This window comes from Ambystoma mexicanum, chromosome 4p (genome assembly GCF_040938575.1).
Source record: "Ambystoma mexicanum isolate Mex_15411 chromosome 4p, UKY_AmexF1_1, whole genome shotgun sequence".
NCBI classification, from domain to species: Eukaryota; Metazoa; Chordata; class Amphibia; order Caudata; family Ambystomatidae; genus Ambystoma; species Ambystoma mexicanum.
Window position 1 is genome coordinate 849,194,816 of NC_090927.1, and position 26,906 is coordinate 849,221,721.

At 45.9% G+C, this 26,906-nt stretch overlaps 1 protein-coding gene and 1 long non-coding RNA gene across 3 annotated transcripts in view; one reads left to right on the plus strand and one right to left on the minus strand.

The window, feature by feature from the left end:
- The first annotated feature begins 3,370 nt into the window (after window positions 1–3,370).
- LOC138453506 (uncharacterized) overlaps window positions 3,371–26,906 on the plus strand; it is a 159,747-nt gene continuing 136,211 nt past the window's right edge. Inside the window, exon 1 of one of the 2 annotated variants that reach the window (XR_011260447.1) lies at window positions 3,371–3,608. This is a non-coding gene — a long non-coding RNA (uncharacterized lncRNA). The remainder of the gene's footprint in view (window positions 3,609–26,906) is intronic. The other variant, XR_011260448.1, reaches the window with a different exon arrangement.
- The window catches only part of KLHL32 (kelch like family member 32), a 2,034,348-nt gene continuing 2,022,532 nt past the window's right edge, over window positions 15,091–26,906 (minus strand). Inside the window, exon 11 of the mRNA XM_069606414.1 lies at window positions 15,091–24,972. Coding sequence (XP_069462515.1) covers window positions 24,811–24,972 — 162 coding nt within the window. The 3' untranslated portion in view covers window positions 15,091–24,810. The remainder of the gene's footprint in view (window positions 24,973–26,906) is intronic.

A 26,906-nucleotide genomic window follows, 5' to 3' on the forward strand; every position in this document is an offset into this window, starting at 1 on the left:
CTATAGTATGTTTGCATCCCTGGTAGTCCCACCCCTCCTTTTTTCTTTCTTTGGGCTGTACCAATAGTCTATAGGCTATCCTCTGTTTTCCCCCTTGCCAGAGTAATCTCAGTATTCACTTTTTTGTTTCCGCAAAGTGGGACTCCGGGAGTTCTATTGGGAGGGCCTGATATATAGTATTCTAGGAAGGAACGTCATTTTTATTGCGATTACCCTTCCAAGCCACAAACCTGTTCGTTTTGACCAAACCTCCAGGTCGCCAAACAGTTTAGGCAGTAGTGTGGGGGGGTGTTTTAGGGGGGGAGTTGCATTTCCTAATTTGCTCATCTGTACATTTACGGAGGTGGAGGAGGATTGACTTGTTGACATTTACCTTAAAACCTGACACTGCCCCATATTCCCCGAGTCCTGAGCACCCTCTGCATTGAGCCTGTTGTGTCTGTGAGATATAACAGTACGTCATCTGTGTACATGCTCAACTTGTGCATTTGCGCCCCTACTTGTATTCCCTTTACTTGATCATCATTTTGTATCATCTCCCCTAATGTTTCCATTGTCAACGCAAACAGAAGGGGGGGATAGAGGGCATCCCTGCCTGGTCCCCCTACCAAGCCTGAACTCCCTTGATATCGTACCATTCACCAGCACCCTCTCTGTTGGTCCCCAGTTGATTGCGCCTATCACACGGCACATTCTGTTCCTTACCCCCAATTTACGCAATATAGCAAAAAGGAAGCCCCATTCCACTCTATCAAAGGCCCTTTCGGCTTCCAGACTCAGTAGTGCGTGGTCTCCTAAACTCCCCTCCACATGTTCCATGAGATCCAGTGTCTTTCTTATCGCATCTGGGCCTTGTCTTCCCCGCTATAAACCCCATTTGATCCGGATGCACTATGCAGGGTAATTTCCCCTCTAACCTCGTCGCAAGGATTCTCATAAATACTTTTTCATCTACTTTTAGAAGAGAAATTGGGTGGTAGGATGGGCATTGGGTCGGGTCTCTCCCCTCCTTTGGGATCACTGATATCAGTGCTTTGCTAAATGTTGCGGGTGCCTTTCCGGTGTCCAGTATATGGTTATACAGCTTCGCCATATGTTGTGTCAGGATTCCTGCATGTTTTTTATAAAACCCTATAGTATATGCATCTTCCCCTGGGGCTTTACCATTTGGGAGGCACATGATAGCCTACTTTATTTCCTCTACCGTGAATGGACTTTCTAGATGTTCTATCTCTGGGTGTGTAAATCTGGTCATATTCACCCCTTTGAGGTATTCCCCCCACTGCATCTTCTGCGTCAGTAGCCTCTGACTCATAGCTTCTCGTAATATTGGGCAAAATGTCTCTGCTATGTCTTTTGGCCGAGCCCTCTCTCCCTCCCCGGGATCCGTTAGTTGTATCTACCCATCTCTCTGCGTCCGGAGCCTTGCTGCCAGGAGCGCGTCCACCTTATAACCTTTCTCATAGTATTTCTGTTTCAAATACCTCCATTTCCTTCGGGTCTCTCCCATACCCAGAGCCTTCAACTCAGCTCTTTTGGACAACTCATATCTGATCACATTGGTGTTCCCTTTCATGGAATGCATCCTCTCCTCCCCCTCTGTATCTCTTCTCTGATTTTCTCCTCCCTCAATCCTCTCTCTTTTCCTCCTTGCTCCTTCTCTAATCAAAAGATGTCTCCAAGTGGCCTTACCCGCATCCCAGACCACCTCAGTGCTCACCTCCCCTGTGTTGTTCAGTTCATAGTACTCTGTTATACCTTTCGGCCAGTTGGTCAGCGAAAATGGGGTCGTCCCAAAGAGACTCATTGCAGCGCTATGTGCCCTAGGGTCTATACAGGCCTGTCCTATCTAGAGTCATAGTAACCATATCATGATCCGTCATTTCACTGGCCTGATGCCGCTACCCATGCAGCTCCTTGATTAGGAACAAGTAGTCAATTCTGGAGTATGTTTTGTGGGGGACAGAGTAGAAGGTATAGCCCTCTTCTCGTGGGTGCTGGTTCCTCCATACATCTACCAAACCTCGCCTCTCTATCGCCATTCCCAGGTGACCCAACATCTCTGCCCTTTCGTCATCCTTCCTTTGCCTACCTTTCCTGTCCCGGGTTTCGCTTGCCCGTGAGTTGAGGTCTCCGCCCACTATATATATAGGTCTGCATCGAACCCTTGTATTTTGTCGAATGCCTCCCTTTGAAAACTCTCTTGACCCTGGTTGGGAGCATACACTGCCCCGAGCAATACTCTTGCTCCCTCCAGGTTACCATGCAGGCTTAGCACTCTTCCTTCTAACAGGTTCATAGCCACACAGTCCTGCAGCTTGCATTGTCTATGCAGGATTATGCCAACTCTGCCCTTTTTGACACTCCCTGAAGCTCAGGCCACCTGTCCTATACCCCCACATTCATTCTTCCCACTGTATTCGGCGTGTTTCCTCTATGAAGAGAATGGGCCTCATTACACGGAAGGTGGTAAGGGTTAACGGTCACCGGTAATGGTACCGGTGACCGTTAACCCTTACTGCCTTACTACGAGGTCCCTTTGCGGGTTGGTACTTTAATGCCTGCTTTTTAGCAGGCATTAAAAACCAACCTGCAAAGGGACCATGGTGCTAATTACGGTACCGCAATTTGCGGTACCGTAATAAGCACCTTCCCCATTCCCATTATGCCCTATGGGGCAAAAATGGGAATGGGGAAGGGCAATGGGGAAGGGGGAATTACCGCCCCGCCAACCTTGGAATAGGGCGGTAATTCCCCTTTCCACCAAGGCGGTGCCGGTATTTTACCAGCATGGACCAAGGTGCTAATTGCACCTTGGTCCACCGCCTACCGTGTAATGAAGCCCAATGTCTAGTGAAGCCTTCCGAAACTCCCTCATGGTTGGAGACCTTTTTGTCAGGGAGTTGAGACCTTTCACATAGACCCTTCCTCACATCATCTTTCCCGATTGTGGCTGCATTTCACTGTCCCTCTGTTGCCTTTGGTTCTGGCCATTGACCTTATTCCACCCCATCCCTCCGTTAACTGAAGCCCTTGCTCATCATCTTTGGTGTGTGCTGTCCTGGTGCCAACCCCCATTCTAAACTTATAACATAACTTTTTAATTATTCAAATCCCCAACTTGGTGAGTAGAAAATGAGTCTGAAATGCCCCCTTTCTCACAAGGGACACTTTGGAGCAAGGGTGTTTGCTCCCCTCCAGCAAATTCTCTAGTAATACGGATGATGAGGATTGATTTTGAATGAACATTCTGATGTGCATTTGGAGGAGGGAATCCGAAGCGGCTGTAGTCAGTGCGGGTTGATTCCGTGAGCGTTGTGTGTTCTCTACGTACTGCGTGCAAGTTCCTTCCTCTAGTCAGGAACTTGGGAAGTCGCAGTTGCAGAGGAGGGCGGGCACGGCCAGTGCAGTTTTCGAGTTTTCAACCCGTCATGGGGTCTTTGGGCTTGCCCTGCCTCGCCTTGCTTTGGGGTGCTAATCGCGGGTGAGTTGCGGTGCCTCTCGATTGGAGAGAGGGGCGAGTGGGGGCTGGTGCGGCTGCCGAGTGTTGTGGCCGACGACACTGGTTGTTTTTGGCACCCTGAGATTTATGCGCCGTTCGAGCAGAGGTAACTTCCTCCCACTGCATCCTACAGCATTATGCACTGCATCATACAGCATTACACAGCTTTGTTTGTTTTTACTGATAACGCTGTTCTAACCTCCCCATAGCCGCCCCGTTGTGTGTGGAGTGGGTGGGCATTGTTTGCTCTTCCACCCTTATTTACGGAAGAGTTGTTAACTGCCTTGAGTTGCGTGTCATTCTTAGAGGGAGACTGCAGAGCCTAGTCTCTTTGATCCCGTACAACTGTCACTGCTTTCAGTAAAGTGAGAGCGTTTGTGAGCAGCATGCTGATTCTTGCGGGAGACTGCAGAGCTATGTCTCGTTGATCCCGCTTAGCTGTTCTCAACGTGGTACAAGCAGAATTACCTGCCCTGCTTGTTACATTTACCCCCTAGTCTGGCAACTATATGCCCGAAGAGAAATAAGGAAAGGGGAAGTAAAAAGAATTTTTTAAAAACACAAAATACAAGAAACAGGAAAAAGAAAATCAATCAATCCATAACCTTAATTCCACTTGGCTATTGTAAGCTACTGAGAAAGGAGATTGGTGCAAGACTGCTGCCCGAGATGAGGCAACTGACATAGGGCACACAAGTAACTGCAAAAATAGCATTACAATTATACAGTGCCCCAGTCCTTTATTTTTCACTGTTGCGTGGACAGTGGCCAATTTAAGAGGGTGATGAAGCTGCGCAGTACCGTGATGCCAGATGATTTGAAAGCAACAGAACTTGATTGTACGATGTCCCAAAATGTAGCCAATAGCTCTGTAGTTACAAATGGTGAGCTTGAAATGGATCTGGCGTCACACAATGTCGACCCAACAGAGGGCCCTAAGAAACAAGTCACCCATGCCCAAGTGTATTCTCAGGTTCCCAATCAGGCTGGTATGGAGTTTCATACTCCAGTGTCCAGACCTGGACAAGCCGTGGTAAAGGAGAGCATAGCTCAAGCTAAGCTTGGAAGCACGGATTAGAATACACAAAAACAACTAAGAAGATTTAAAGTAAAATTGATAGTCACTTTGGTAACAAGAGGAGCATAAGTATGAATAATGAAGACATCTTCCAAATTGATCACAATCCCATTTGTCATTCAAGAGAGAATGACAGAAGGAAGGAGGACTGGCAAGCGATTACTATCCCCAATGAATCTCCTTCCGAAGATGAAAGAGATTCACCAGTCAAATGAGGGAACTCCGCATATGGAAGAAAGTTGTCCGACACCAGCAGGAGACAGCTTAAGTGCTGAACTGGGGGATCGCTCCGTACTCTGAGTCTCTATCTCCACAGAACATCATGCAAGTAAGGGACAATAATACCCTGGCAGCCCTCAATTTTGTGCTGAACTCGATGGTCTCCGTCTTCGAACTTTTAAGGTCTGAGGTCCAGGGGCAAGCTGGGATCCTCCTTGAACTCACAAGGGAAGTGGCAAACCTGGACTCAAATTTAGTAGGGTGCCTCTTTGGCTTCCTCGTTGAAAGATATGAGGCTGGAACTGGTGAAAGAGGGATTGGATATATCATCAATCCAACGCTCATTCGCAACAAATAAAGAGGAAGAAGGAAATAAATAAATACTTCTTCAAGACATCTTAACAAAAATCAAACTAATCACCGGAGGACCAGAAGAAGAAAAAATAGAAAACTTAGAGGAGAGGAATCCCTTCAGCTTTGACGCCACTCCTCTGTCAGAATCTATCCTATAAGAATTATTCCGAATGGCCAATGTAGTTGATGCCCCTCTAGAGATGGTGGAGCAACTGCCAAATCGAGAGGTAGTAAACCCTCGGGTAAATCCAGAGTTGTTAAGCCAGCCCAGTACAGAGACAGAGCAGTGCTTATCTAAGAACAAAGAGACAAAGAAAAAGAGAGGTGAGAAGGAGGAGGAAAAGCAAAGGGGTGGTACCTGCCCGGGAAGGTGGGGAAAAAAAAAATCAAGGACAGCAAAAAATAAAGAAAACAAAAACAATCTCCTTTGTGAAATCTTTGCTCAAAATAAAGGCAGTACCTTTCTACCGAGGGGTGTGAGGCTTTGGACTCTGTAAAAGATCTTAATAGGGACTCTCTAACAGAATGTCCCACTCTGAAAGATAAGAAAGAGGATGAGTCGGAAGACCCCAACCATGAGGAAATTAGGGTGATCAATGTTAGTGTGGGGCTGCAAACAGATTGGAAGGAAGCAGAGAAGGAGGATTTGGTTAAGGAGCCGTGTAAAGGAAGAAAGGCCAGTGATCATGCACTGGGCCCTAACTTCTGCTGTGGCAGTAACAATAAGGAAATTCCAGTGGCACCCATCTTCCTTCTAAATAAAGAGTGTACAGCTTCTAAAGCGACTGATGTTAACTGTAAAGTATCGACAGCAGTCGATCCCTATAGGAGGTAAGCTCCCATTTTCCTGTTGGGGCAAGCCAAAACTTATAGCGCCGGGAAAAGCGTGATGCTGGAAGAAGTGAAAATGGGGCCAGGTAAACAGAGCTCCTTGAATATAGAACATAACGGAACGGGGAAAGTCAGAGAGGCATTGGAGATCAGAGATACCTCAACAGAGGCCTCTCAAGAGGAGTTCCGTCAAATCCAGCAGGTGGCAGCTAGTGATGAAGATATGTCAATCTTTGCAATCCCAAAGCTTTGGTTATCTCTAGTATCGAACAAAAAAGTAACCAAATCACTATGTAGAAGTGTTATTCTTTCACATATGAAAAAAGTACAGAGCCTTTATTTGATCAAGTCCGAAGACATTCAATATGTCCAATTTCCAGACATCCAAAACGCCTTTTTGGTTGAACCTGGACTGACCACAAGAGAGTGTAAAGAAGCAATAAAGGGAGCCTCAATAGAGCTGGAAGGGCTGGGAATTCGAGTGTCAAAACACCTCTCCGGTGGAACTCCAAAAGGCAAAACAGAACTCGTCCAAATGGATATCAAAAGCCACAGAATGGTCAGGGGACTCACAAGGAGCTCATCCCACGGTCAGGGTGGAGGACACTGGGATTAATAGAGACAATTCACCTATCTCTTTATTGCCAGAAATTGTGTCCTAGGTTCTCCTTAAACTGGGTGTAGGCACCCAGCACCTTTTAGGCAAAAGGAGTTAAAAGTAATCTGCTGGAACACGTGGGGTCCTAATACTTTCACATCACAAAAAAGTAAGGAGGTCCTCTTTAAATCGGGGGACATTATAATGTTCCAAGAAACTTGGCTGGTTAACCCAATTGAAATTGAGGGCTTCAGAGTTATCTCCCAGGCCACCATTCAAAAAGCAAAGGGGAGACCGTCGGGGAGGAGGGCTGGTGTTGGGAATCAGAAATTCTCTAATGAGGGACTCTTTCAATTCTAAAAAATGAAGGTGGGATTCAAATTTGTCGGGTTTCATTGAAATGTCAAATCTTTATGTCAGAGATGATATTTGTGAATGTTTATTGGAACCCTGTGCGTTGCAGCTTGTAAACCTTTTTGAGGGACCTGGCAGTTTCACTGGAAAAAATCAAACTCCAATATGGGGGAGCTCATATTATACTGGGGCGTGACCTAAATTCTCACTGCTTGCGCCCGACAAAGGAGGGCAAGGCCTCACATGGGATGAAACCTTCAGAGAAGGGCAGATTCTGGGTAGAGTTCCTGGAAGGATGGAGTCTGAAAATGGGAAATGGGTCTCTCCCAGGGGATTCGCCAGCCAATCCAATGCAATCTCAAGGCAAAACTAGATCAATCATCGATTACTTTTTTTCTGTCCTTTGACCTTTTCGCTCAGAAGGTCTCCTTGAGTATTGAAAAAGGTGGGGGGGGTGATCATTTTAGGCTGGTATTGTCTTTCCAAGATACAGTTTTTGAACTGCAATGTAGGCAAAGTCAGATGGTTGAAAGTAGGAAAGCTAGAATACGTCTGCAAAAATATAAATGGAATGGGTAGGGATTGAATAACTGTCTAAGTGCAACCCCTGATCACATACTAAGGCTTAACTGTACTCTGGACAGTTTCTCCAAATTTATCTGGTCGTCCTGTGCCCCGGGTTTGGGGGGAGGGAGAAAAAGGCAAGTTCACCTCCATACTTTTGATGAAATGTCTATGCGAAAGAAAAAACATCTGAACCAAGAGCTAAGGAGGTTAAAAAAAATCTGAACTTGGACAAAGTTGAAATGGGAAATCCAAAGCATTACGTATGCTTTATAAACAATGGTTGGTGGGAAGGAAGGCCATACGGCTACAGCAGGATAGTGAACTCATGCTGAAGTTGGTGGTGGACAGGGATTCAGGTAATTTTTGGAAGGTATTAAATACATTGGAGGGTAACCCAAAAAGCTCACTCTGTAACCTGGTCTCTGAAAAGGTCTGGGTGGAATATCTTTCTCTTACATTTGGTTCATGCAGAACATCTACACTTTCAGTAATGGAGAGTGCAAAATGGGATCTTCCATTTGATGTACAGATTCTTGAGGACCTTATTAGGAAGAGTTCATCCTCTAGGGCCGCCGGCCCAAATGGGCTCACGTACTTAGTGCTAAAAGAGAATCCTACAATATTGGCCAATTTGTTGTCTTGGTTATTCAGGGAGATTCTGCTCAGAAAGCTCTGCCCTCCACCTGGAAGTCAGCTATTATTATTCCTCTATTCAAGGGGGGCGATCGGACGCTTCCAATTAAATATTGCCCGATCGCTCTTTTGGATATTGATGGAAAAATCTTTATGAAAATCCTTGTGGGGGAAGTGGAGAAATAAGAACACAAGATTCTCTCCAAATACCAAACTGGTTTTCGGAAGGGACTTTCCACAGCCCTAAATGGGGTAGCTCTTAATGTCATGTCAGAGAAGACGAGTAAGCACGGAGGAAATTCGCTGTATGGAGCTTGGGGCATTCCCGAGGGGTTGCTCGCCATGCTGATCGAGTTTCACAAAGATAACACCATAAGAATCCAACTAGATGAGGAAGGGAACTTGTCAGAGTCTATTAGAGTGGAAAAGGGGGCCCGGCAGGACAGTCTGGGTGCCCCGCTGTTCTTCAATCTGTATCTGGCAGATGCGGGAGAATGTCTGAAGTCATTTGCATTGGATAGTCCGGTGATAGGTAGAACAAGGGTTCACTGGCTGGCCTACGCAGATGATGTGGTTCTTCTGGATTGTACTCCCGTAGGACTGCAGAGATTGATCAACAGACTAGATAGCTATGCCAGCGAAAACGGTTTAGCCCTCAATCCCAAAAGATCTGAGATTCTAGTGTTTAGACAGTCGTAGAAAAGTGCCTTTTAGTCAGTGGGAGATGTGGGGGGGGGCAAGCGAATTGAGAGCGTGGATGAGCTGTTATATCTAGGCTTCAAAATATATGCCTCTCCTGCTGTGTTTAAGGTTGAAAAGGATCCTGGCTCCTCAGAGACGGTGTGGATAGGGTATTATTTTACTGAGCAAGGATGGCTCTCATTAAGTTCATTTGTGTCAGAGTGCTAATAGGCTCAAGAAGAAGAGGATTTCACCTCAAAACGCGTCAGCCAAGCACAGTCTAATCTATGGATACTTTTCTTTGCTATGTTTTGCATTTTTGATGCCTATTGACCAACAGTCAATAATGACTATTGTACATTGTTCTTGTCAAAATTAAATTTCTCTACCTTCTTCATATTGAGATTTCTTTTGATTATTATTGATCATACTGCATATGCAAAATTGTACGTAATTTATTGAATGTCTTTGTTGACAATATTATACAGTGTGCAGGGGACGGGAGGGCTCCCAATCTTGATCCTCTTACTTCCTCTTCTTTCAAGGATCTGCAACATACCATTTTACAACTACTATCCCAGATTAAAATAATTGTATTCAAATATTGCAAATTCTCAATATTACCATTAATACAATTCTATAAGGCTAAAGTAATTCCAGTAATACTCTCTATAGGCTGGAAACTAAACCTCTTCTATGGCACACGGATTGGCAGAAATGGGAGGGTTTGGTCTGGAAGAAAGTTCTCAATCACCCGACGAGTATCTCTATGGGTCTTCTCAGATTCGAACTAGGGCTAAGCTCTTTGAAATCCATAGCAGGTTGGAAATGTAGTTCTCTTTTTGGGTTAATCTCGATTGCCCAAGAGGATTGTTTGTATATTTATTTGGTAATGCGCACCAAAGCCCTTGGGCAGACGGGCGTAACAGAAACAAGAAATCTTAAAGCTTAGTTACAGTGCAGAGGTAGCAATACATAGAGCAGTAATTGCGATCAGAACAAAATACAATATACGGGATACATTAAGTACCTAGTAGTGGTCATAGTAAGTAAGTCAAGGAAAACATTCACATGAGTGTCAGTCTGTACACACATACATATACACATGTATGTACCACCTTACAATTCAACATCTTCGTGTATACAAGTGTGACTAAGCAGACAGCCATGCGTGCATAGTTAACCAAGTACAGTGTGATTTGGCGAAGCAAAGGTAGAGGTGCAGGTCGTCAGTTAGGTATCATTGGTGTGTAACCAGTTAAGTATCTTGTGTCTGAATTTTGGGTAAGGTTGTTGTAGTCTGATGTCAATTGGTAATTTGTTCCAGCATTGTGAAGCTTTAAAAGGGAAGCTAGTTCCTCCTGCTGTCGAGCGTTTGAACCTGGGAGTCTCCAACATATATGAGTTGGCAGATCTCGTAGGATGGGTAGCTGTTCTCCTCTGTGGGGACATCAAAGAGCATTCTAAGATGGGTGGTTCAGAGACACTAAGAAAACTTGAAGCGTGGGTCTCAGAGGAACTATCCAAGGCAAATACCGATTTAGAAACTTCAATGCATAACCCCTGTAAGGCAAAAAAGAATCTGGTGGAAATGTACTGGATCAAAACAATTGAAACTATGCTTTTCAGAGCCAGAACCAATCAATTCATTGTAGTAGAAAAAATCTAGGCTATATTCCAAACCATTAAGTCAAATTTCCTGATCAGAAAATAAGGAATAACTTCCTCAGAATTTGCTTAATGTAGCTAGAACCAGTGAGGTTTTGGCACAGAGAGGCCAAGGAGGCTTAGCAATAAAACTATGTGACTGGTGTTCTAACCCGAAAGCCCAAAGTCTGAAACATCTTTTAATGGACTGTCAAGGAACCGGGCAAGTGAGACATCGTTTGTTCACCAGATTTGGTCTTAATAATGTTAACTTTATACCAGATATGTTCTGGGACTGGCTAATCACAGGTGACCACAATCCTCTAACGATGGCAGTTGTGCAGGTGCTAGCCAGTTGTACAATTGTTGATTAATCACTGTGTAAGTGGATATTAAGGTTATGTAGATTTCTCCTAGTCCTCCCTTTTACGTAAAATTTTGAATCTAGCTTTTGGGTCTTCGGTATGAAGTAGAAGTTTAAGTCATTCGAAATTTGTCTTGGATTTAGAAATTTTATAGAATTTTCTATTGCCTTGTATTTCCTTTTTTAATTTCTGTTTTAGTCTGTTTTATATCTAGCAATATTAGAATCATTGTACTATGTGATAGTTGAATGAAAAGTTGTGCATTCTTTGTTTTTGTTCTTTTCTTTTGGAAAAGGATGTAATATGTTGTGTTTTCATTTGTAAAAGGTTTTTTCAACCAAATACAAATTAAAAATGAAAATAAAAAAACTAGTAATTCTCTGGGCATCTGCCTGGTTTCAGTTTCCACAGCATCACTTACTTACAGGCTAGTCCCTGGAGTCTCGTTCTGGTTGTGGCTTCTGCATATTGGGGCCTTTTGGGGATAGAGCCTGGTGAGTCTCATGTATTGACTCCCTGTCTGTCCTCTCCTTCGTTGCGGGCCCTTGGCGGATCTCATTCGTTCTCCACTCGTGGACGGGTCCAAAGGATCGCTCAGCTGGTTTTCGGGGTCCGCTGTAAGGTATCTCAGGGCCTGCTCCACTTCTTCTGCCGATGTCAGCCGGTATTCCACTTCTTCCACCTCAAACTGCAGGGAAAATGGGTATCCCCATCTATAACGCATTCCCTTTTTCCCACAGTCATGTTGTGAAGAGTCTGCAGCTTCTTCACCGTGCTAGTGTAAGATTAGAAAGGTCCTGGTATATTGTGACTTTAGAACCATCGAATGCCACTTCACACTGTTGCTTCGTTCTGTTCAGAACCTCCAATCTGTCCTTGTAACTCAGGAATTTTGCCACTATGGAGCAGGGCCCGTTCCCACAGGGGCTGCCTCTTCTGTGCGCTCTTTCAAGCTGTACTATCTTGCCCCCTTCAGCTTGAAAGAGCTGGTGTATCAAAGTGATGACTTTCTCCTCCACCTGTCTCGGGATTTCCCTATCCGATTCCTTCATTCCCAGTATCCTTATGTTGTTCCTTCGCTCTCTGTTTTCTAAATCGTCCAATTTGAGCATTACCTCCTCCCTTAGCTCCAGTTCTGTCATCTTTGTGTCCAGCTTGATTTCTACCAAATCTGCGTCCAGCTGATTATGCTCAAGTCCTTCCACTTTGTCTTCAACTGCTGTCATTCTGCCCGTTAGATCTACCAAATAGGCCTATATGTCCCCTCTGAGGGCTTTAATCTCTGCCAGAATGTGTCCTGTCTTCTTTTGTAGAGAATGTGGACATATCCACTCCTGACGGCATGTGTGCTGTCTGGGTCTCATTTGCCATTGCCCCCTCTTTTTGCAAGTGTCCTGCCACACTGCCCTTTGTTTTCGTACCTCTCGCCTTGAGTACAGTTGTTCTTGCTTCGCCCCTCATGCAGTCCAGGTTCCACCAAACCTATGTTCCAGTCCTCTCTCCTGGGTCCTGCTTTTACACTCGTAGGCAGCAGGTGTCCTGTTGCAACTTTCCATTCCTCAGCGGTCCTCCGTGTGTTTACATTCACTTTTGTCTCTCCTGTCGATATATTCCACTCTCCAGGTCCCACTTCACTTACTGTTCGCTGCCCTCACCTTAACAGCGTTCTGTGGGGGCTGCTGTGGAGCTCTTCACTAGGCCCCTCTCCAGAGGCTACTCGAGTGCTGTTTTGTGTCCCCACTTAAGTACCTAGGGCTTAAGGGCGTGCAACGTGTCTCTTTTCCCTTCCCTTCCGATGTGGAGCTATCTGCCTTAGTCTCGGCTCCGGGCTGTTCCCTTCCCGCTCTCACTGGTCTGGTACTTGTCAGTCTAGTCTTTACGTGGAGCTTCACCACTGCGCTTCTAGGCTGGGGTCGCCGTCCCAGGTCCAGGCACGGCAATCCCCTGGTTTAGCGGAGTCCCTTACCAACTCCGCTGCTGCGTAATCACTTTGCCTGTATAAATCCTGCTAGATCTGCAGTGAGACTTCACCAAGCCTTTGTGGCACGGCTCACTGCACTGTATGCGTGCTGTTCCCCAGTCTGATCTGGGCTTAGCCTCTGGTTGTGGCCTGCCCCGGTCTCCTAGCCTTCTTCAGTGACGGGCTCGTGGTGGTAATTGCGACTGATTCGCCCTGTATAGCCCGCGGCACTGTGGGGATGGCCCGCTGGAGGCGTATGGCCATGTCCGCCTTCTCCCTCTTTACCCATGTTTGTTTTGGGGGTGACTGATTCAACATTAGGGATGCGTCCTCCTGCCACCGTTTCCTGTGCCCGGCCTCACCTTGTCTTTTGCCGGTAGTTTACCTCTCCGCTCATGTTGCCCGTGTGTCTCAAGGGGCAGGGATGTATCCTGTGTGCTGCGTGGAGCATTTCTCCTGCATCTGGGGCCCCGTTCTCGATGTTCCCTCACCTTCGCTCGTTGAGTGGCTGTTTTCCCTCCGTGGGGTGGCCTCTCACCTCAGTCACCTCTAACGCAGGTGTTTGGCGAGTGGCTGCCAATTCACTGCGCCTCCATTGCAGAGGTCGGGGGAACGTCCACTCCACCAGTTGGTCCTAGGCCGAGCCTTGACTTGCCCTCAACGTGTCTGGGTGTCGCGGCAGTCCCCTGGGTCTGACCGGGTTTTCACTCCCACGGTTGTCTTTTGTCGATCCGGGGCCTGCTTTCCCCGCTCTTAATATGTGGCTCCCCACTGGGCGCCTCTCCTGCTCAGAGTTCTCGTATTACAGCCATGGGGTGGACAGTGGGGGGTGGCGGAGCATTTGCAGGGAAGGTCCGCTTTCTCGACTGTTTGGCTGTCGTTCATATGTTCAGTATGGGGTATGGCAGCTGCATGCGGCTCCCGGCTTCCAGCAGTCGTGGGCCTCTCCTCCGTTTCTTACAGTCAACACAGCGTGGCTTTGGGTCTTCCACCGTATGCTTGGGGCTCTGTCCACCCCGCCAACCCCACAAGCAGTCTCCAGGGACTGTCTTTTACACCCGATGTATGTGGATTGTGAATTCTTGGGCATAGATGCCTTATATCATCTCCGTTATTGCTGAAGGGGACAGGAGCTGCAAGCCTAGGTGGCCATCTTCTCCTGTGCCCCCTAGTGGTCTCCACAAAATAATTTGTAAATAAAAAAAATGACCACAGTAGGAATCACCTGCCCCCGTCATCCCCTTTATGCCTGTGTTATTGCCTCTTGTTCCCTGATCCTTTCCTCTCAAGCTGCATGGAAAAAGCAAGAGGGGGCCACCTGAAGCACAACCTACATTTCCACAGTGGCCATCTTAGTTGTAGTTTTTTTTTGTTTAGAGCAAACACAGGACATATGCTTACCAAAACCTGTTTCTCTAAAAAATAAATTGTCCTTAGTACCACAGATATGATGACGGGGTGCTATTAGCGTTAATCTTCATGGAGATGAGGGGTGGGGGGGACTTAACCGAATGGTAATGGACCTAAACTGACGCCTTCGTCTAATGGGCAATTATAGTCCGCCCAGGCCCTGTTTCCCTGCTGGTCATTATGGGTCAGATAAGGCCCTTCAATGCAATGAACTCCGTTCTGCCACAAAGCACACCGTATGAGTTGGCAGGACTGTTCATATTTGCACGTCGCTGTCTTGTGAATACTGAACATTTTGATGCAGATCTTTTTTTTGTTGTTTTCCCCTCATTTGCCTTTATGTTTATGTAGTCAAAACTGTTTGCAAATAATTGTGAAAATGCTGACTTTTTTCTGGCCCCCTTTTCACAACATATATAAGCGGGGGGAGGCCCCTGCAAGCCCCTCATACCCTCCCAACATTATTTACTGTACCCCATGCCCCACAAATAGAGAAACGGGGGGTTGAAAACAAAAAACAGTTGGTATTTTTCTCCAGCTCAGTAAACTGGGCACAGTAATTGTATGATCCTGTGCCAAAAAAGTCATAAACCAGTTCGGACGTGGCAGATCACCAGCAGACTAAGTGAGTGTAAAAGAACTGCTGGTTCAACTAAACGGACTTTGTACTCTACCATCATAACAGTAATCCTATCCTTATACACCACATTTTTCCTGTTGATTCATTGCTTAGTTTATAGGGTTTGTGTGCCATGAAAATTGAGGGAGATGTTGAGCCAATGCGCTGTGGCTAGCTCTGTAAAAGTGTTTTTTAATTTTGTAAATAACACTCTAGTTGATCCATTTCCAAAGACCATCATTTCAGGAATAAAACACGCAAGTAAAGGCGACTGATAGAGTAAACAAAAGTACAATATTTATTCAAAATGTATGATTCACTTTATTAGCAATCCAACTTGCCAGAGTTGGAAAACCGCTTCCGATTTCTAATACGACGGCAATGGCCCGGCCTTGGAATGGTGTGCCAGGTTTGGAATGGTGTGCCAGGTTTGGAATGTGATTTGAGAAGATTCCCATCTTCTCCATGAAGTGACAAGCCCTCTTGCTATCAGCCATACGTTCCTTTGTTCCAGCCCAGGCCACTGATAGCATGTTGGCCAATAACGTTGCTTCATTGGTTGCATAACATAACAATGGAGACACTTTTGCATATTTTTGTGCAGTATTTGGTAGGGTTAATTCAAAGATTGCAAAATAAATTAAGAGAACAATCCTGTACCAACAACATAAATACGAATGCGTTAAATAAAGACACATTAAATTCAACACACGGTCAAACAAAACAATCATGCATACCAACAGGGATTCATTGAACCATGAGCTTAAATGTCATGTTCAATATAATTGGTGGCTGGTGCCTTTGGGAATAACATACCGCAAATGATGAAATGGAGAACAAAAGAATAGAGCAGGGGTATGAAATAGCTGCTCTCCAGATGTTTTGGAGTACAACGCCCATGACTGCTCAGCATTGACTATGGTGGGTAGGACTGATGGTAGTTGTAGTCAAAACCAACTGAAGAGTGAAAGGTTGCAGTGCCCTGGGCAGCACAGGGTCACCTTGTAACAAAAAAAGGAAAAGTAGAACTTACCATTAGACACTTGAAACTTTCGGCGGTTAACCCTGGTTGACAACTGGCCCCACGTCATGCCCGATCCCTTTAGTGGGTCTGTCTTTTTAGCCAACAACATTTACGTGGAGAGACTAGTATGCCCATACTTGGAAAACAAAACAAAACTAAAAGTCTCGGATTACAAGCTGCTCTTGACTGAAAAGTCACAGCTGGGTGACGGTGTCCCACGTGATCCGCATCTGTTTGGTAGTTAGTGGGACACTAGCACGTCACCATTAAGACTCTAAAGGTCGTGTAGCTTAAGTATAAATGTCTTGTCTGAGGACTAATTCCTGTCACTGTGTATTCTTCTAACGGGAAGCCCAGGTGAGTGCAACTACGGTTATGCTTTGCTTGCAAAGAAGGTCTCTCCGTTTATGGACCCACAAGCACTTGAGTAGTTTGCCTTCCAATGGTGCATGAAGGAACACCAGTATTCCTGCTCAGGCAAAAGTCTTAATAGCCCATTGCTTTTAGGCTTGCGCAGTGGGCTCACCACTGCGCATACGTGGAGAGCCGGTGGTTGGCTGTCTGGAGTTCATGGAGGGGCATCTTATCTACTCTGACTAAGAATGCACTTTATTTATTCAGATAGGAACTAGTAGCCAACCGGTGAGATCACCTATTAGGCAAAATGATTGTTACAGTAACTGATGAGACCGAGCTGTGTTGCACATGCAAACAGTTCCACGTAAACAATACAAGTTACATACACAAGGGCTTTATCCATATAGGATTTACTAAAGCTGGCCTCTTTACCATGAAAGGTATTTCTAATTAGTATGCCTTTCAAAAATAACCAGTTTATGATCTTTAAATAGATACTTTTCTGCCTGCTCTGCATAAGGCCTTCGAACATAAGCAGGCACAATTAATCCCTCCTTCAAATAGTACTTGGACACCAGCTCAGGCACAAAGGGCGACTTGAAGCTGAAAAGAAGTACTCTTAGAACAGAAAGCATGCGCTGCACGGATTCTGGAGGACTTCAATGAAACAAGCATTAAGTGTTCAGTATCGAACGACTGCTTTATGAACATGCTTTTTCAAGTATCTGCTGAGAGCCAGTTCTTTCGTGCCGGGCTTATACGGTCTGTTAACTCGTTTAGTTGTGAAGCTTACATGCTGGGGTCAAAGATTTGGCCACGTGTCCTGCTATAGCCCCTACACTTGGGTTATACTCCTTGACTAGCTTAAAATGAATTTAAAAACATTTAACAAATCGGGGTCCACAAGCACTGTCTCAACCCCACAGGCCATGAAATATAAGCCACTTCATTCCCTAAAGGTTGTCTCTGAAGGCCTGCATGTTCCATATCCATGAGGTCTGTTCAGATGTCCTTATTCTAGTTCTGCAGGAAACGAGCCCTCCACTTTAAAGCAGAACGATCCATGTCGACCACCAAGCTTTGCATTACACAGGATGGTTAATTTTGCTGTTGCAAAAGTGTATAATGTCCTTGGAACTACTGCAATAGGCGAAAGCTAGTTCTGGCTTTGCAGAAAGGCAGCCAATGGTTTCAGTTCAGCAGATTCGAAAATCCAGAGGTTTCTGCGGCTCAAAAGAGCCAGCTGATGAGTTATGCATTCGGAGTGGGGAAATCCCGGACTGTAGCTGATCTTGAAGCTCTTTATAGAAAGTGGGGTAAATGCAGAGACAAGCTGTCAATCAGGAGCAGTCTCTCGTAAGCGTTCCCTTGCTCAATTAGTGGTTGGTGGCAGAGCAACGGGGCACAACTCTACTTAGGATAATGGCAGACTTTATGAAAATAAACCCTTTGTCTACGTGTTGCAGGAAAAGAGTGAGGTGGTGACAGTTGATAGAAGACAAATATTGACAGCCTAGGAGTCCTCTTTGCAAACTAACCACAAGATTACAGTTTTCCATATGGCCAGTGCAGGTGATTTGCTGATGGCCCAAATATGTCCTTACCAGAGATGCAAGGGCATTGAGGATACTGCATGATGCACTCGACTCTACCCTGGATGTGTGCATAACTGCAGTCCACAGACTATGCCAGTTATCGGTACCTCGCTTTAGGTGCGCATGGTGTCCTACTTCATTTCACTTTTTGTAACTACTGGCCGCAAGCACGGCTGGCTACCAAGGCATGGAGGTACAATGCTGCCACCTCTTTGTACAGGGACAGCAGCAAGTCTCTCAGGAAGCAAAGCTACTTTGAGCTGGCAACTTGTCTGTGTCCCCTGAACGAAGGGAAGAGAGATCCATGCCTGGTCTGGCTCTGGTCAGTCCGAGAAGCCTGGTGTTGGCAAATGCAGGTGGAGCTTCGCTGTGCGCAGCAGTGTTGCATGTGTGTAACCAGGCACAGCATCTCCCCAGCTGGCTTTTGCATCTTTCTTTGGGACCCATCCCGAGGAGTCTGAGTGCAGACACTTGGGTTAATCAGGCACTTGGGAGTATTTTTCAGCTCCCAAGCATAAGGTTACAGCAACATCCATTTGATGCCATATCCCGTGCTGCCACATTCAAACTTTCATTGGCTTTTGCTAAGATGTGGAGTCAGTCTACTTCAGGCACACAGCAAGCATCTCAGCATATGTGGTTCTGGCAACGGCAGCCCTTGCTCGCGGAATCAGGCAGAGTCCAGGACCACATCATCTTTGTTACTCATTGTCGCACGACATGTTAGGGTGTCAAACTCGGCACTGGATTTGCCCAGAGATCCATGTAAGGACATACCCTGGGTACAGCAAGTTATACCCGCACTAGAGTCATGCACAAAGAGCTGCCAAACTGCGACCCAGCTCTCTGTGTGCAGAAACGCCCACGGGGAACAGGGTGCCTTTCCGGTACCCTAATCATGCTTAATTTTGGACTTGACAGAGGAACATTTGGCATTATACCCCTGAAGGGGTTGAGTGGCGGGGGGAGGTAGGTGCAGCGGGCAGGAAAGGCATCAGAAGTGCAGTGGCCTAGTATCAGAGTTTCAGTTGAGGACTTACGTAGCAACCTCCACCTTTTCTGTATTCATTGGTTATGAAAAGGTCCATGGATGTAGCCCATTCAGTCTGGAAGAGTAGAGGGATTTTTCAAACTTGCGTCTGCAAGCAACATTGATATCAGAAATGCACTAGTCTGGCGCATATCTGATTTTCCCTGTACTGCTCTGTGTGGCCATTTTATAATCTGATAGGACTGGAGTAGCAATATGCATCCTATGCTTCCTGACGTTTCAGGTGGCATGATCCTTCCAGAATGAATGACAGTCTTAGAACTTGGGTCCTTAGCAAAGGATTACTCTCTACCACAACGTAATGACAATTCCCTCACATAAAATGCCAGTGTTTCGATTGAGTGGCGGTGTGGTGAACAGGCTAACCCAAGTACTGGGGTGGTAAAAATACTATTCAGGTGTTAGTTCATTCGTGAACAAGAACCAGTAAACCTCCTTTCCTCCTGCTGAGTTTTAGCCATCCCCTTGAAGACCCTGTTTAGGGGAGTTCTGGACACTAGAGTTTCAGTCTAGTCTAGTCCAGGACAGGCGCAGGCAGCTGGGTTTGCAAGTCAGCCTTTCCAGCTGAGACCCTTGGTGAGAATCCCTGGCATTTCACGCTGCTTTGCTCTATCGGTGCTGTCATTCCATTGCCAGTTTTGTTTTTATTTTATTTGGGTGTGTTCCCCCAAATCCACCCTTTCTATTTTGCAATGAGTTCTTTCAGCCAAAATTGGCGGCAAAAAAACACTGCAAAAAAGAGAACCTGCTGATGAATGAACATCGTAACGTTTTTGCAGGTTTTCGCAGTCGGAAAAAGCCTTTTTGGATCACAAGCCCTTAGGTCCGGACAAGTTTGAAGAAATTGGGTATTCAACACGCAGACCCTTTGAGAAGATAGTCTAGCAGATTTTGGGGTGAGTATCACCTGGAAAGGAAATGTCGGTGCAACGAGTGTACATGGTGACCACAGATGGCACGGCAGCAAGTGGGACAGCTTTGGAACTAGGATGAAACAGACTACCAATGTAGGAAGCATGTTGATGCAGTGTAGCACAGGGGACTGCAACCTGTGATGCCCCAGATACTACAACTCCCATGATTCTGCGTCATTGCCTATGTTGGCCATGGCAGATGGGAGTTGCAGTCTAGAACATCTGGAGAGCCAAATGCTGCAGACCCGGCCATAGCAGAAGGAAGCTGGACAGAAATGGGCTAGCCTTCAGCAGATCCCTCGTCTAACGGTTGTGGTATTCGGGGGTCCGCGAGCTGCAATGTAAAAGTGGCTTTGCCTCAACATCCTGAAGCATGATATCTACTTAAAATGGGGTTCAGAATTGTGATCTCCCAAGAGAGATTGCTTTTTTCCCATTTGACGGGACACTTCTCCAAATGGGAAAGTTTCACAGCACAGTTGTTAAGAAATACATAGCTGGTCATAGGTTCCACTGCCTAATCCAATGGAATCGTTCCTGCGTTCCTTAACGTTTTTAATCTTGTAAATTATCCTCTTTGGGAACTTGTTTCCGAAAAATGCTTCTGGATAAACAATAAACGTTTCATTCTCAAGTAGGTAAGTTTACCTGGTCTGTTAACTGGCCTCCTCGCTTGTTGTATAAGAGCAGATTTTCAAAAACCTTGTACACCCAAGTTACTTGGGTAAAATCCTTAACAATAGACTAACTGTTGTACTTTCGGGGTGCCAGCATGAAAGCGGGTGCAGGAGCAGCGAATCTGCCTCTTGAAAATGACGACGCCGACAATAGGCCTTGCTTGCTACTGGCCTATACCAAGCTAAATATACTGTTGCTCTGGCTTTGTTTCCGGTTTCCGGATTGTAAACTCTGGCAGTGCAATATGCTTTCGTTTCTATTTATTTTTCCTACAGACTTTATTGAAGTATTCATGGATGGGTAACCTTTAAGGGACTTGCACGCCTAACTCGACTGCCCTCATTGGTATGTATGACCCCCCCAAGTGTATTGCCCTTTTAAGATGAGCCATATAAAAGGAGCCCCTGCATGCACGTGCGTCAGAACGGCTGCAGACTCCAACAACGGAAGTCCTGTGTCTATTTCATTTCGGGCCTGCACTGCAGGCCTACACTGTGTGTCCACGGTCCTGCACGTCCCTGATGGTCTGGGCCCCCCAGATTAGCCTGGTGATTTTTGTCCACCCCAGGCACCCTCCATGTTGCCGCCGACCCACAAGCCATTTCCCCATGGCCTATCAGGGTCCTGCCCTGCAACCACAGTAAGTCCGGGTGATCCCAGCAAATCCACAGAGGTACTGGCACCCCCAGCACCTGCGAGGCCAGCCCTCTGCCGGCACCACGTGACTCATGCGATGCATTACATGTGTGTCTGTGTGTATAGTTTAGCGGAATTAAACTATACGCGGCGCCTATATAATCCTCATCCATCTGACGCTCAGGATTACTTGGTAACACCCTCCTGAAGTGCCAACGCTACCTAGCACCTATACCTTTTTCCCCCCTGTCATGTCTTACCTGTCTCCCAGGGCAGGCTTGGATCCCGCCTCTGAAGCATTGCGGTCTGTCGCCAGAAACTGGAGAGGTCTAACATCACCGGTCTGGCCTGATGCTTGTGCTCCGGTGCCGAGGCTGCCCTGCTGGGTCCTCCTGCCCCACGGGCACCTTGCAGACATCCTCCAGTCCCTCCGATCCCCAAATCTCACAGGGGGAATTGTGTGGATGAGGGTCTCCAACCTTCGCCGTCCCGTGGCACGCACAGAAAGGAAGCCAGATTTCCTTCCAGAACTAAGAAAAAACGGAGTTCTCATAAGCATGGAGGAGGGAATACTTCCAGAGGAGGAGCAAAGCCAACAAAGGAAAAGCTCTGAAAGGGTTCTGGAGTGAGGTGGAGCCTCTCACAGGTATGTTTTGGGACGAGGAAGAGGGACGTGAAGGTAAATTGTAATAGAAGTGGAGTAATAACTAATGTACTCTTCTTTCACACAAAGATTCCAGGTTTGTGTACATGCCAGTTTTCTCCATGACAATACTTAATTGTTACCATTACCGTCAAAAACCCAGCATGGCAGCAAACAAAAACAAGTTAACAATGTTATTTTGATGCCATACTTCTCTTTTTTTCTCTTCCCAAATGTGACTTAATTGGGCAGGTGGCAACAGTGGGTCGGGATTGCGGGGTGTGTGGGGAGTGAAGTGAGTTGAAGCAGCACTGTTTTCAGCACAGGGAGACTGCATTGAGATTTTGTGAATGCAATACTGTAATTACTAAAGAATGTCTAACTGAAAGGCAAAGCATGTCTAGGGCACAGGCAAGAAACTGCTTAAATGTGCCCTTCATCTTAAAAAAAAAACGTTGGCTTCACTGCGTACCTTATGCACCCTAAATGACTCCTATACATTAAAAAAGATGAACTACTTGCTGGTGCTGTCCCTGATGAGCTTTTGGCCGGTTTTCATGCAGCACACTCCTTATTAAGTGAACATTCTGGCGAAGTTGCTTTCAAAGCAATAGCTGCCATAAAGGGACAGACCAAAAAAGGCAGCTATAACCCTGCGAGCTTACAAGTATGCACTGCATGTACGCTGGTGTGAAGTTAAAACCAAAATAAGGTGCAAATAACAAGGACCACCCGCAAGCCATGTTACACACAAAAACATAGCCCTTAAGTGGGCCGGGTCTTTCTAGACCCAACCCTGGCAGTGTTAAAAAATCGTATTTGAGCTGGAGTCATGCCACCATGTAAATAAAATTCAATGAAAGGATGAGTGTTAATAATTCCCTTGTCAAGTAGATGTTACCCCAGGCCTATAATCACAGCACCCATTTCATAGATTTAGAGTCAGATCCGGGGACATCATAATATAAAGGACACAGTGGGCATCATTACGACCCAGGCGGTAAGTTACCGCCTGGGTCGTACCCTTACCACCATGGTGTAAACTACGTTTACACCATGGTGGATGGCGGATTTACGGCCCCATTCCAAGGTGAGTGGGGCGGTAAATCCCCATTTACCCTTCCCCATTCCCATTTATGCCCCATAGGGCATAATGGGAGTGGGGAAGGCGCTAATTACGCCACCGTAAATTACGGTGGCGTAATTAGCACCATGGTCCCTTAGCGCCATGGATTTTAACGCCTGCAAAAAGCAGGCGTTAAACTCACCATGGCGCAAAGGGACCTCGGAATCAGGCGTTAAGGGTCGGCGCCGTTTACGGCGCCGTTAACCCCTTAACGCCTGACTCGTAATGAGGCCCATTGTTTGGTTTTTGCAGCAGGTCATTATATTGAAGTATTGAATTTTGAATAATTGAATAAAATGAATTGAATCATGGATGCCCTTCAAAAGAACTGATGCTTTGGCCTATTTTGATATCATTTCGTTTGTATATATGAATATTTGTTGTCATTCTTTTGACAGCAGATGTATTATATTTAACAAGCAGATGGTTCTCCCTTTCAGGCCACGTATGAAACTTGACCGCCTGTTAGGCCACTCATTTAGGTTATGTAAGCTGCACATCTTTTGTTCCTTAAATACTTGCGATTATTAGGTTGTGACCCAAATATTGTTTTGTGACTTGTTATGGGCCCACTCCAATTTCCTATCCCACTGTGCATGAAATGTGTGCTCTTAATCACCAACATCTTGTGCATGTAAAGTTACACGGCATGGAGACCAGGATTTCAGTGGTGCATCTGGTTGTTTGACAAATAACCATATTGACAATGCCACTGTCAATATACATAAGATAATTCTGCCCTCAGGCGCCCAATGTTTTAATATCCCCAGTCCTGGTCCATGGTTTATATTTTTGTTCTTACCCTCCACCACCCAGAATACATCAACTAATACAGCAAAGTTCATGTGTAAAGGTACCTTATACTAGGACTGCCTTTGTTCTCACTCATTGCCACCTGTGTAAGTTATTCCTGTTTGAAATTACATCCTGGTTTTAAATAAGTACATATACAAAACATTCTTACAGAAAAACAAGGTTTAGGATCTTCACCCTTTAGAGCGAATCAGGAAGTATTTAAACCCTGTTTTTGCATTCTCAGTAGCTTGATTGGCTTAATTAACCAATGCTGATTTCTGGCAAAGTCCTATCCCATAATTCAGTGGGGCTTGCCAGCTAGGACACCAGTGGATGCAGGTGGCTCGTCAAAGCTAGGACAGAAACAGGAAACATTTAATTTAGAAAGAAGAAAACTATCTTGGTTGTGCAGATTGAATTTAAAAACAAAGTAAGGTATAGGGTGTCTGGTCATCATGGTACCGGTGGCTGCATGTGACATCAACAAAGGAACCCGACAATTTTGTATAAATGGCGTCTGTGTACTTAAACAGTAGCATATTGCTATGCCAGAAATCACATAACATCTTTATCTAATGGTAACCATTTATGTCACACCCCCTAGAATGAATTGCACTAAGTTTTCCACCGAAGGAAAGACAAAAAAGAACATGCATGCCCTTCCAAACAAAACCTTCCAAAAAAGAAGTTGCATATCAGTGTGATGTGAAATTCTGCAAATCGGCTACTGCGTGGGGCGGAAGTTCATTATGGTCATTGTAACGGTTGACATTTAACAAGTTGCATAATAATTTCTTTTTCTTATTGAATGGGACTATATTTTATCGTTGATGAAAACAGTATTGTGCTGAATAAACCGAACCGCTGCCTGTAGAAATGTCAACTTTTTCCAAATGTTTTTGAAGACAATGGCCATGAATTTAAGAACAAAAAAGGTCTGTCCAGTGTACTAAAATGCTGATAAAAAATAGCGTACATTCATTTGCGGATGCTGATCTCGTATGACGTGTGTATTCGGCAGCACAGTTTGGTTGATGTTTTTGTTCGTTTAAAGCGGGCATGCTGCCCTCCTCCTCCCCCCACGCTGTTCACGCGGACTGATGCCGGATGGCAGTTGATGCACACATGGTTCTTTCCTTGTTGACAGTTCGTGCCTTCAGTACGCAGCTGCCGTCACACAGTGCCAATCCTGTGATGAGGCACTTGCAAGGTCTGTAGGTTGGGGCAGGTAAAGTAGGGCGCGGGCAGGAAGCATGCTGCGATGCCGTTGGACGCAAAGGGAAGGGTTGGCCCGTAGAACACTTCTTCTTTCCCTTCTCTGCTAACGTCGAGCACCTGTGGGGACATGATAGAGAGGTTTCACTCACTGATAATAATAATAATAATAATAATTAGGCTTTTATATAGCGCTACAAACCCTCAGGTATCCGAGCGCTGCTTATTATTACCCACGGTGTGTGGTGCTCATTTATCGACCTCGGAAGGATGAAAGGCTGAGTTTGGCCCCGCCGGGATTCGAACCTGCGTTAACAGGCTCTGCACGGGTGTCAAAGCGAGCGCTCTACTCGCTGTGCCACTTGACCGGCTGATACATTCGCAATGCAGTATGATCACGCTGCCAAGATGGTGTTGAGTTCTGGATGAATGAGAGCACAAAGCGAGGGTAGACTATGCATTGTCACAGATTTACTAGGCCCACCCTGCTGGTTCTCCACAGGCATTGCTAGGAGGGTTATGGGGGGGAGGGGGAGGCTATAGCCCCAGGTCTTTTGGTTGTAGCCCCAGATAGAACCTCAGGGGCTACAACCGACAGGCTAGCTAGCCCTGAGTCCCGACAGCGTAGCCCCAGATCTTTTCCAGACCTAGCAACACCCCTGTCCACAGACAAGGTTCACACACTGCATACTCACATTCTGGAGGGGCACGCACAGTGACTTTTGTTCCCTTCAGGAAGGAATTGGGAGAGCTCTGGGAGTTCCATCCTATATACCACCTGAAAGGGTCCTATCAGAGTGGGTGGCACACTCTGGCCCTCCTCCAAACCTCCTTCTTGGCCATAAAGCAGGCAACTTCATCACGGCATAGAGTAGTGAACATGCTGGAGTTTGGACAGCAGATAGTTGGATATGCATAGTTAAGGTAGGAGAGGCTCAGTGACCTATTTATTTGAATTTTAAAAGCGCACAAGGTGGCCCTGGGGCATCGTGGCGCTGTTACAAGAATGCTTACTTAACTACAAAGTGAAGAGACAAAGAGAATGTCACGTGCCTGTGCTTCCTGGTTACATTGAACCTGTTGCCAGACAGTTGAACTACACAGTGAGAAGAAGAAAGACCGTATCACCTGCCTTGGGTTCCTGGTTACATTGACCCTGTTGCTTGACAGGTGAGCAGTACAGTGAGGATACAGGCAGTAGGATTCAGTTAAAAGACGGGGGGGGCTAGCAAGGGCAAGAAGCCACTCCTGGGTACAGGGTGCGTGGATGGAGAGAGTCTTGGGTATGCTAGTTGAAGAGTTCAGTTTCGAACGATTTGCGGCATGCTAGGTAGGAGGTTTCATTTCGCTGGGCCGTGGGGAGGGCATTCCAGTGCTTGACCTGCTGCCATTAACTCAATGAGTTGAAACTCAAGAGGAATGTGATAGGACCACCCACAAATATTTCCTCCACATAATATCTAACCTTCTGAGAAGCTGACTTTCTTGTCCTTATTTTAATTTTCCTTATCACTACAGATATTGCTGAAATATGATTTCCAGAGATTGATAAGCCAACCTGTCCACATTTAATTGCATGAAAAGTGCTCTGATTTACCTAATGGGGAAGCATTATGTAAAACGTAAATAAATAAGGTGAGGATGGAAGAATGTCTGGTGAACAGCAGAAGGAGAGCTTTCCTTCAATATGTCTGGAAAATGGGAGAAGCCTCTGATGCGTCTCAGACCCTGCATTAGGTGTTCACCAGTCATGAAAGATGCTACAGGTAAACCCGATAGCAGAAGCTCAAAGTGGTGGTAGTGCTGCCATTGCACATGTTGTCAACTTTGCCAGCACTGTGCCATGCTCTTCTCTCAAATGTTGCATTGGGGTAAGGATTTGCACTGTATAATGTATTTTGATTTAAAATTTGCCAATCTTCTCCAGCATGGCGTCTGGCATGATTCACAAGCTCATGAATATTCCCTGTTGTCAGGCTGGGAATCCTTGGTAAAAAAAAAGCAGTTTCACTTTCCCTTATAAACTGTATTTCGCCTCTAAATCAATCACTGTC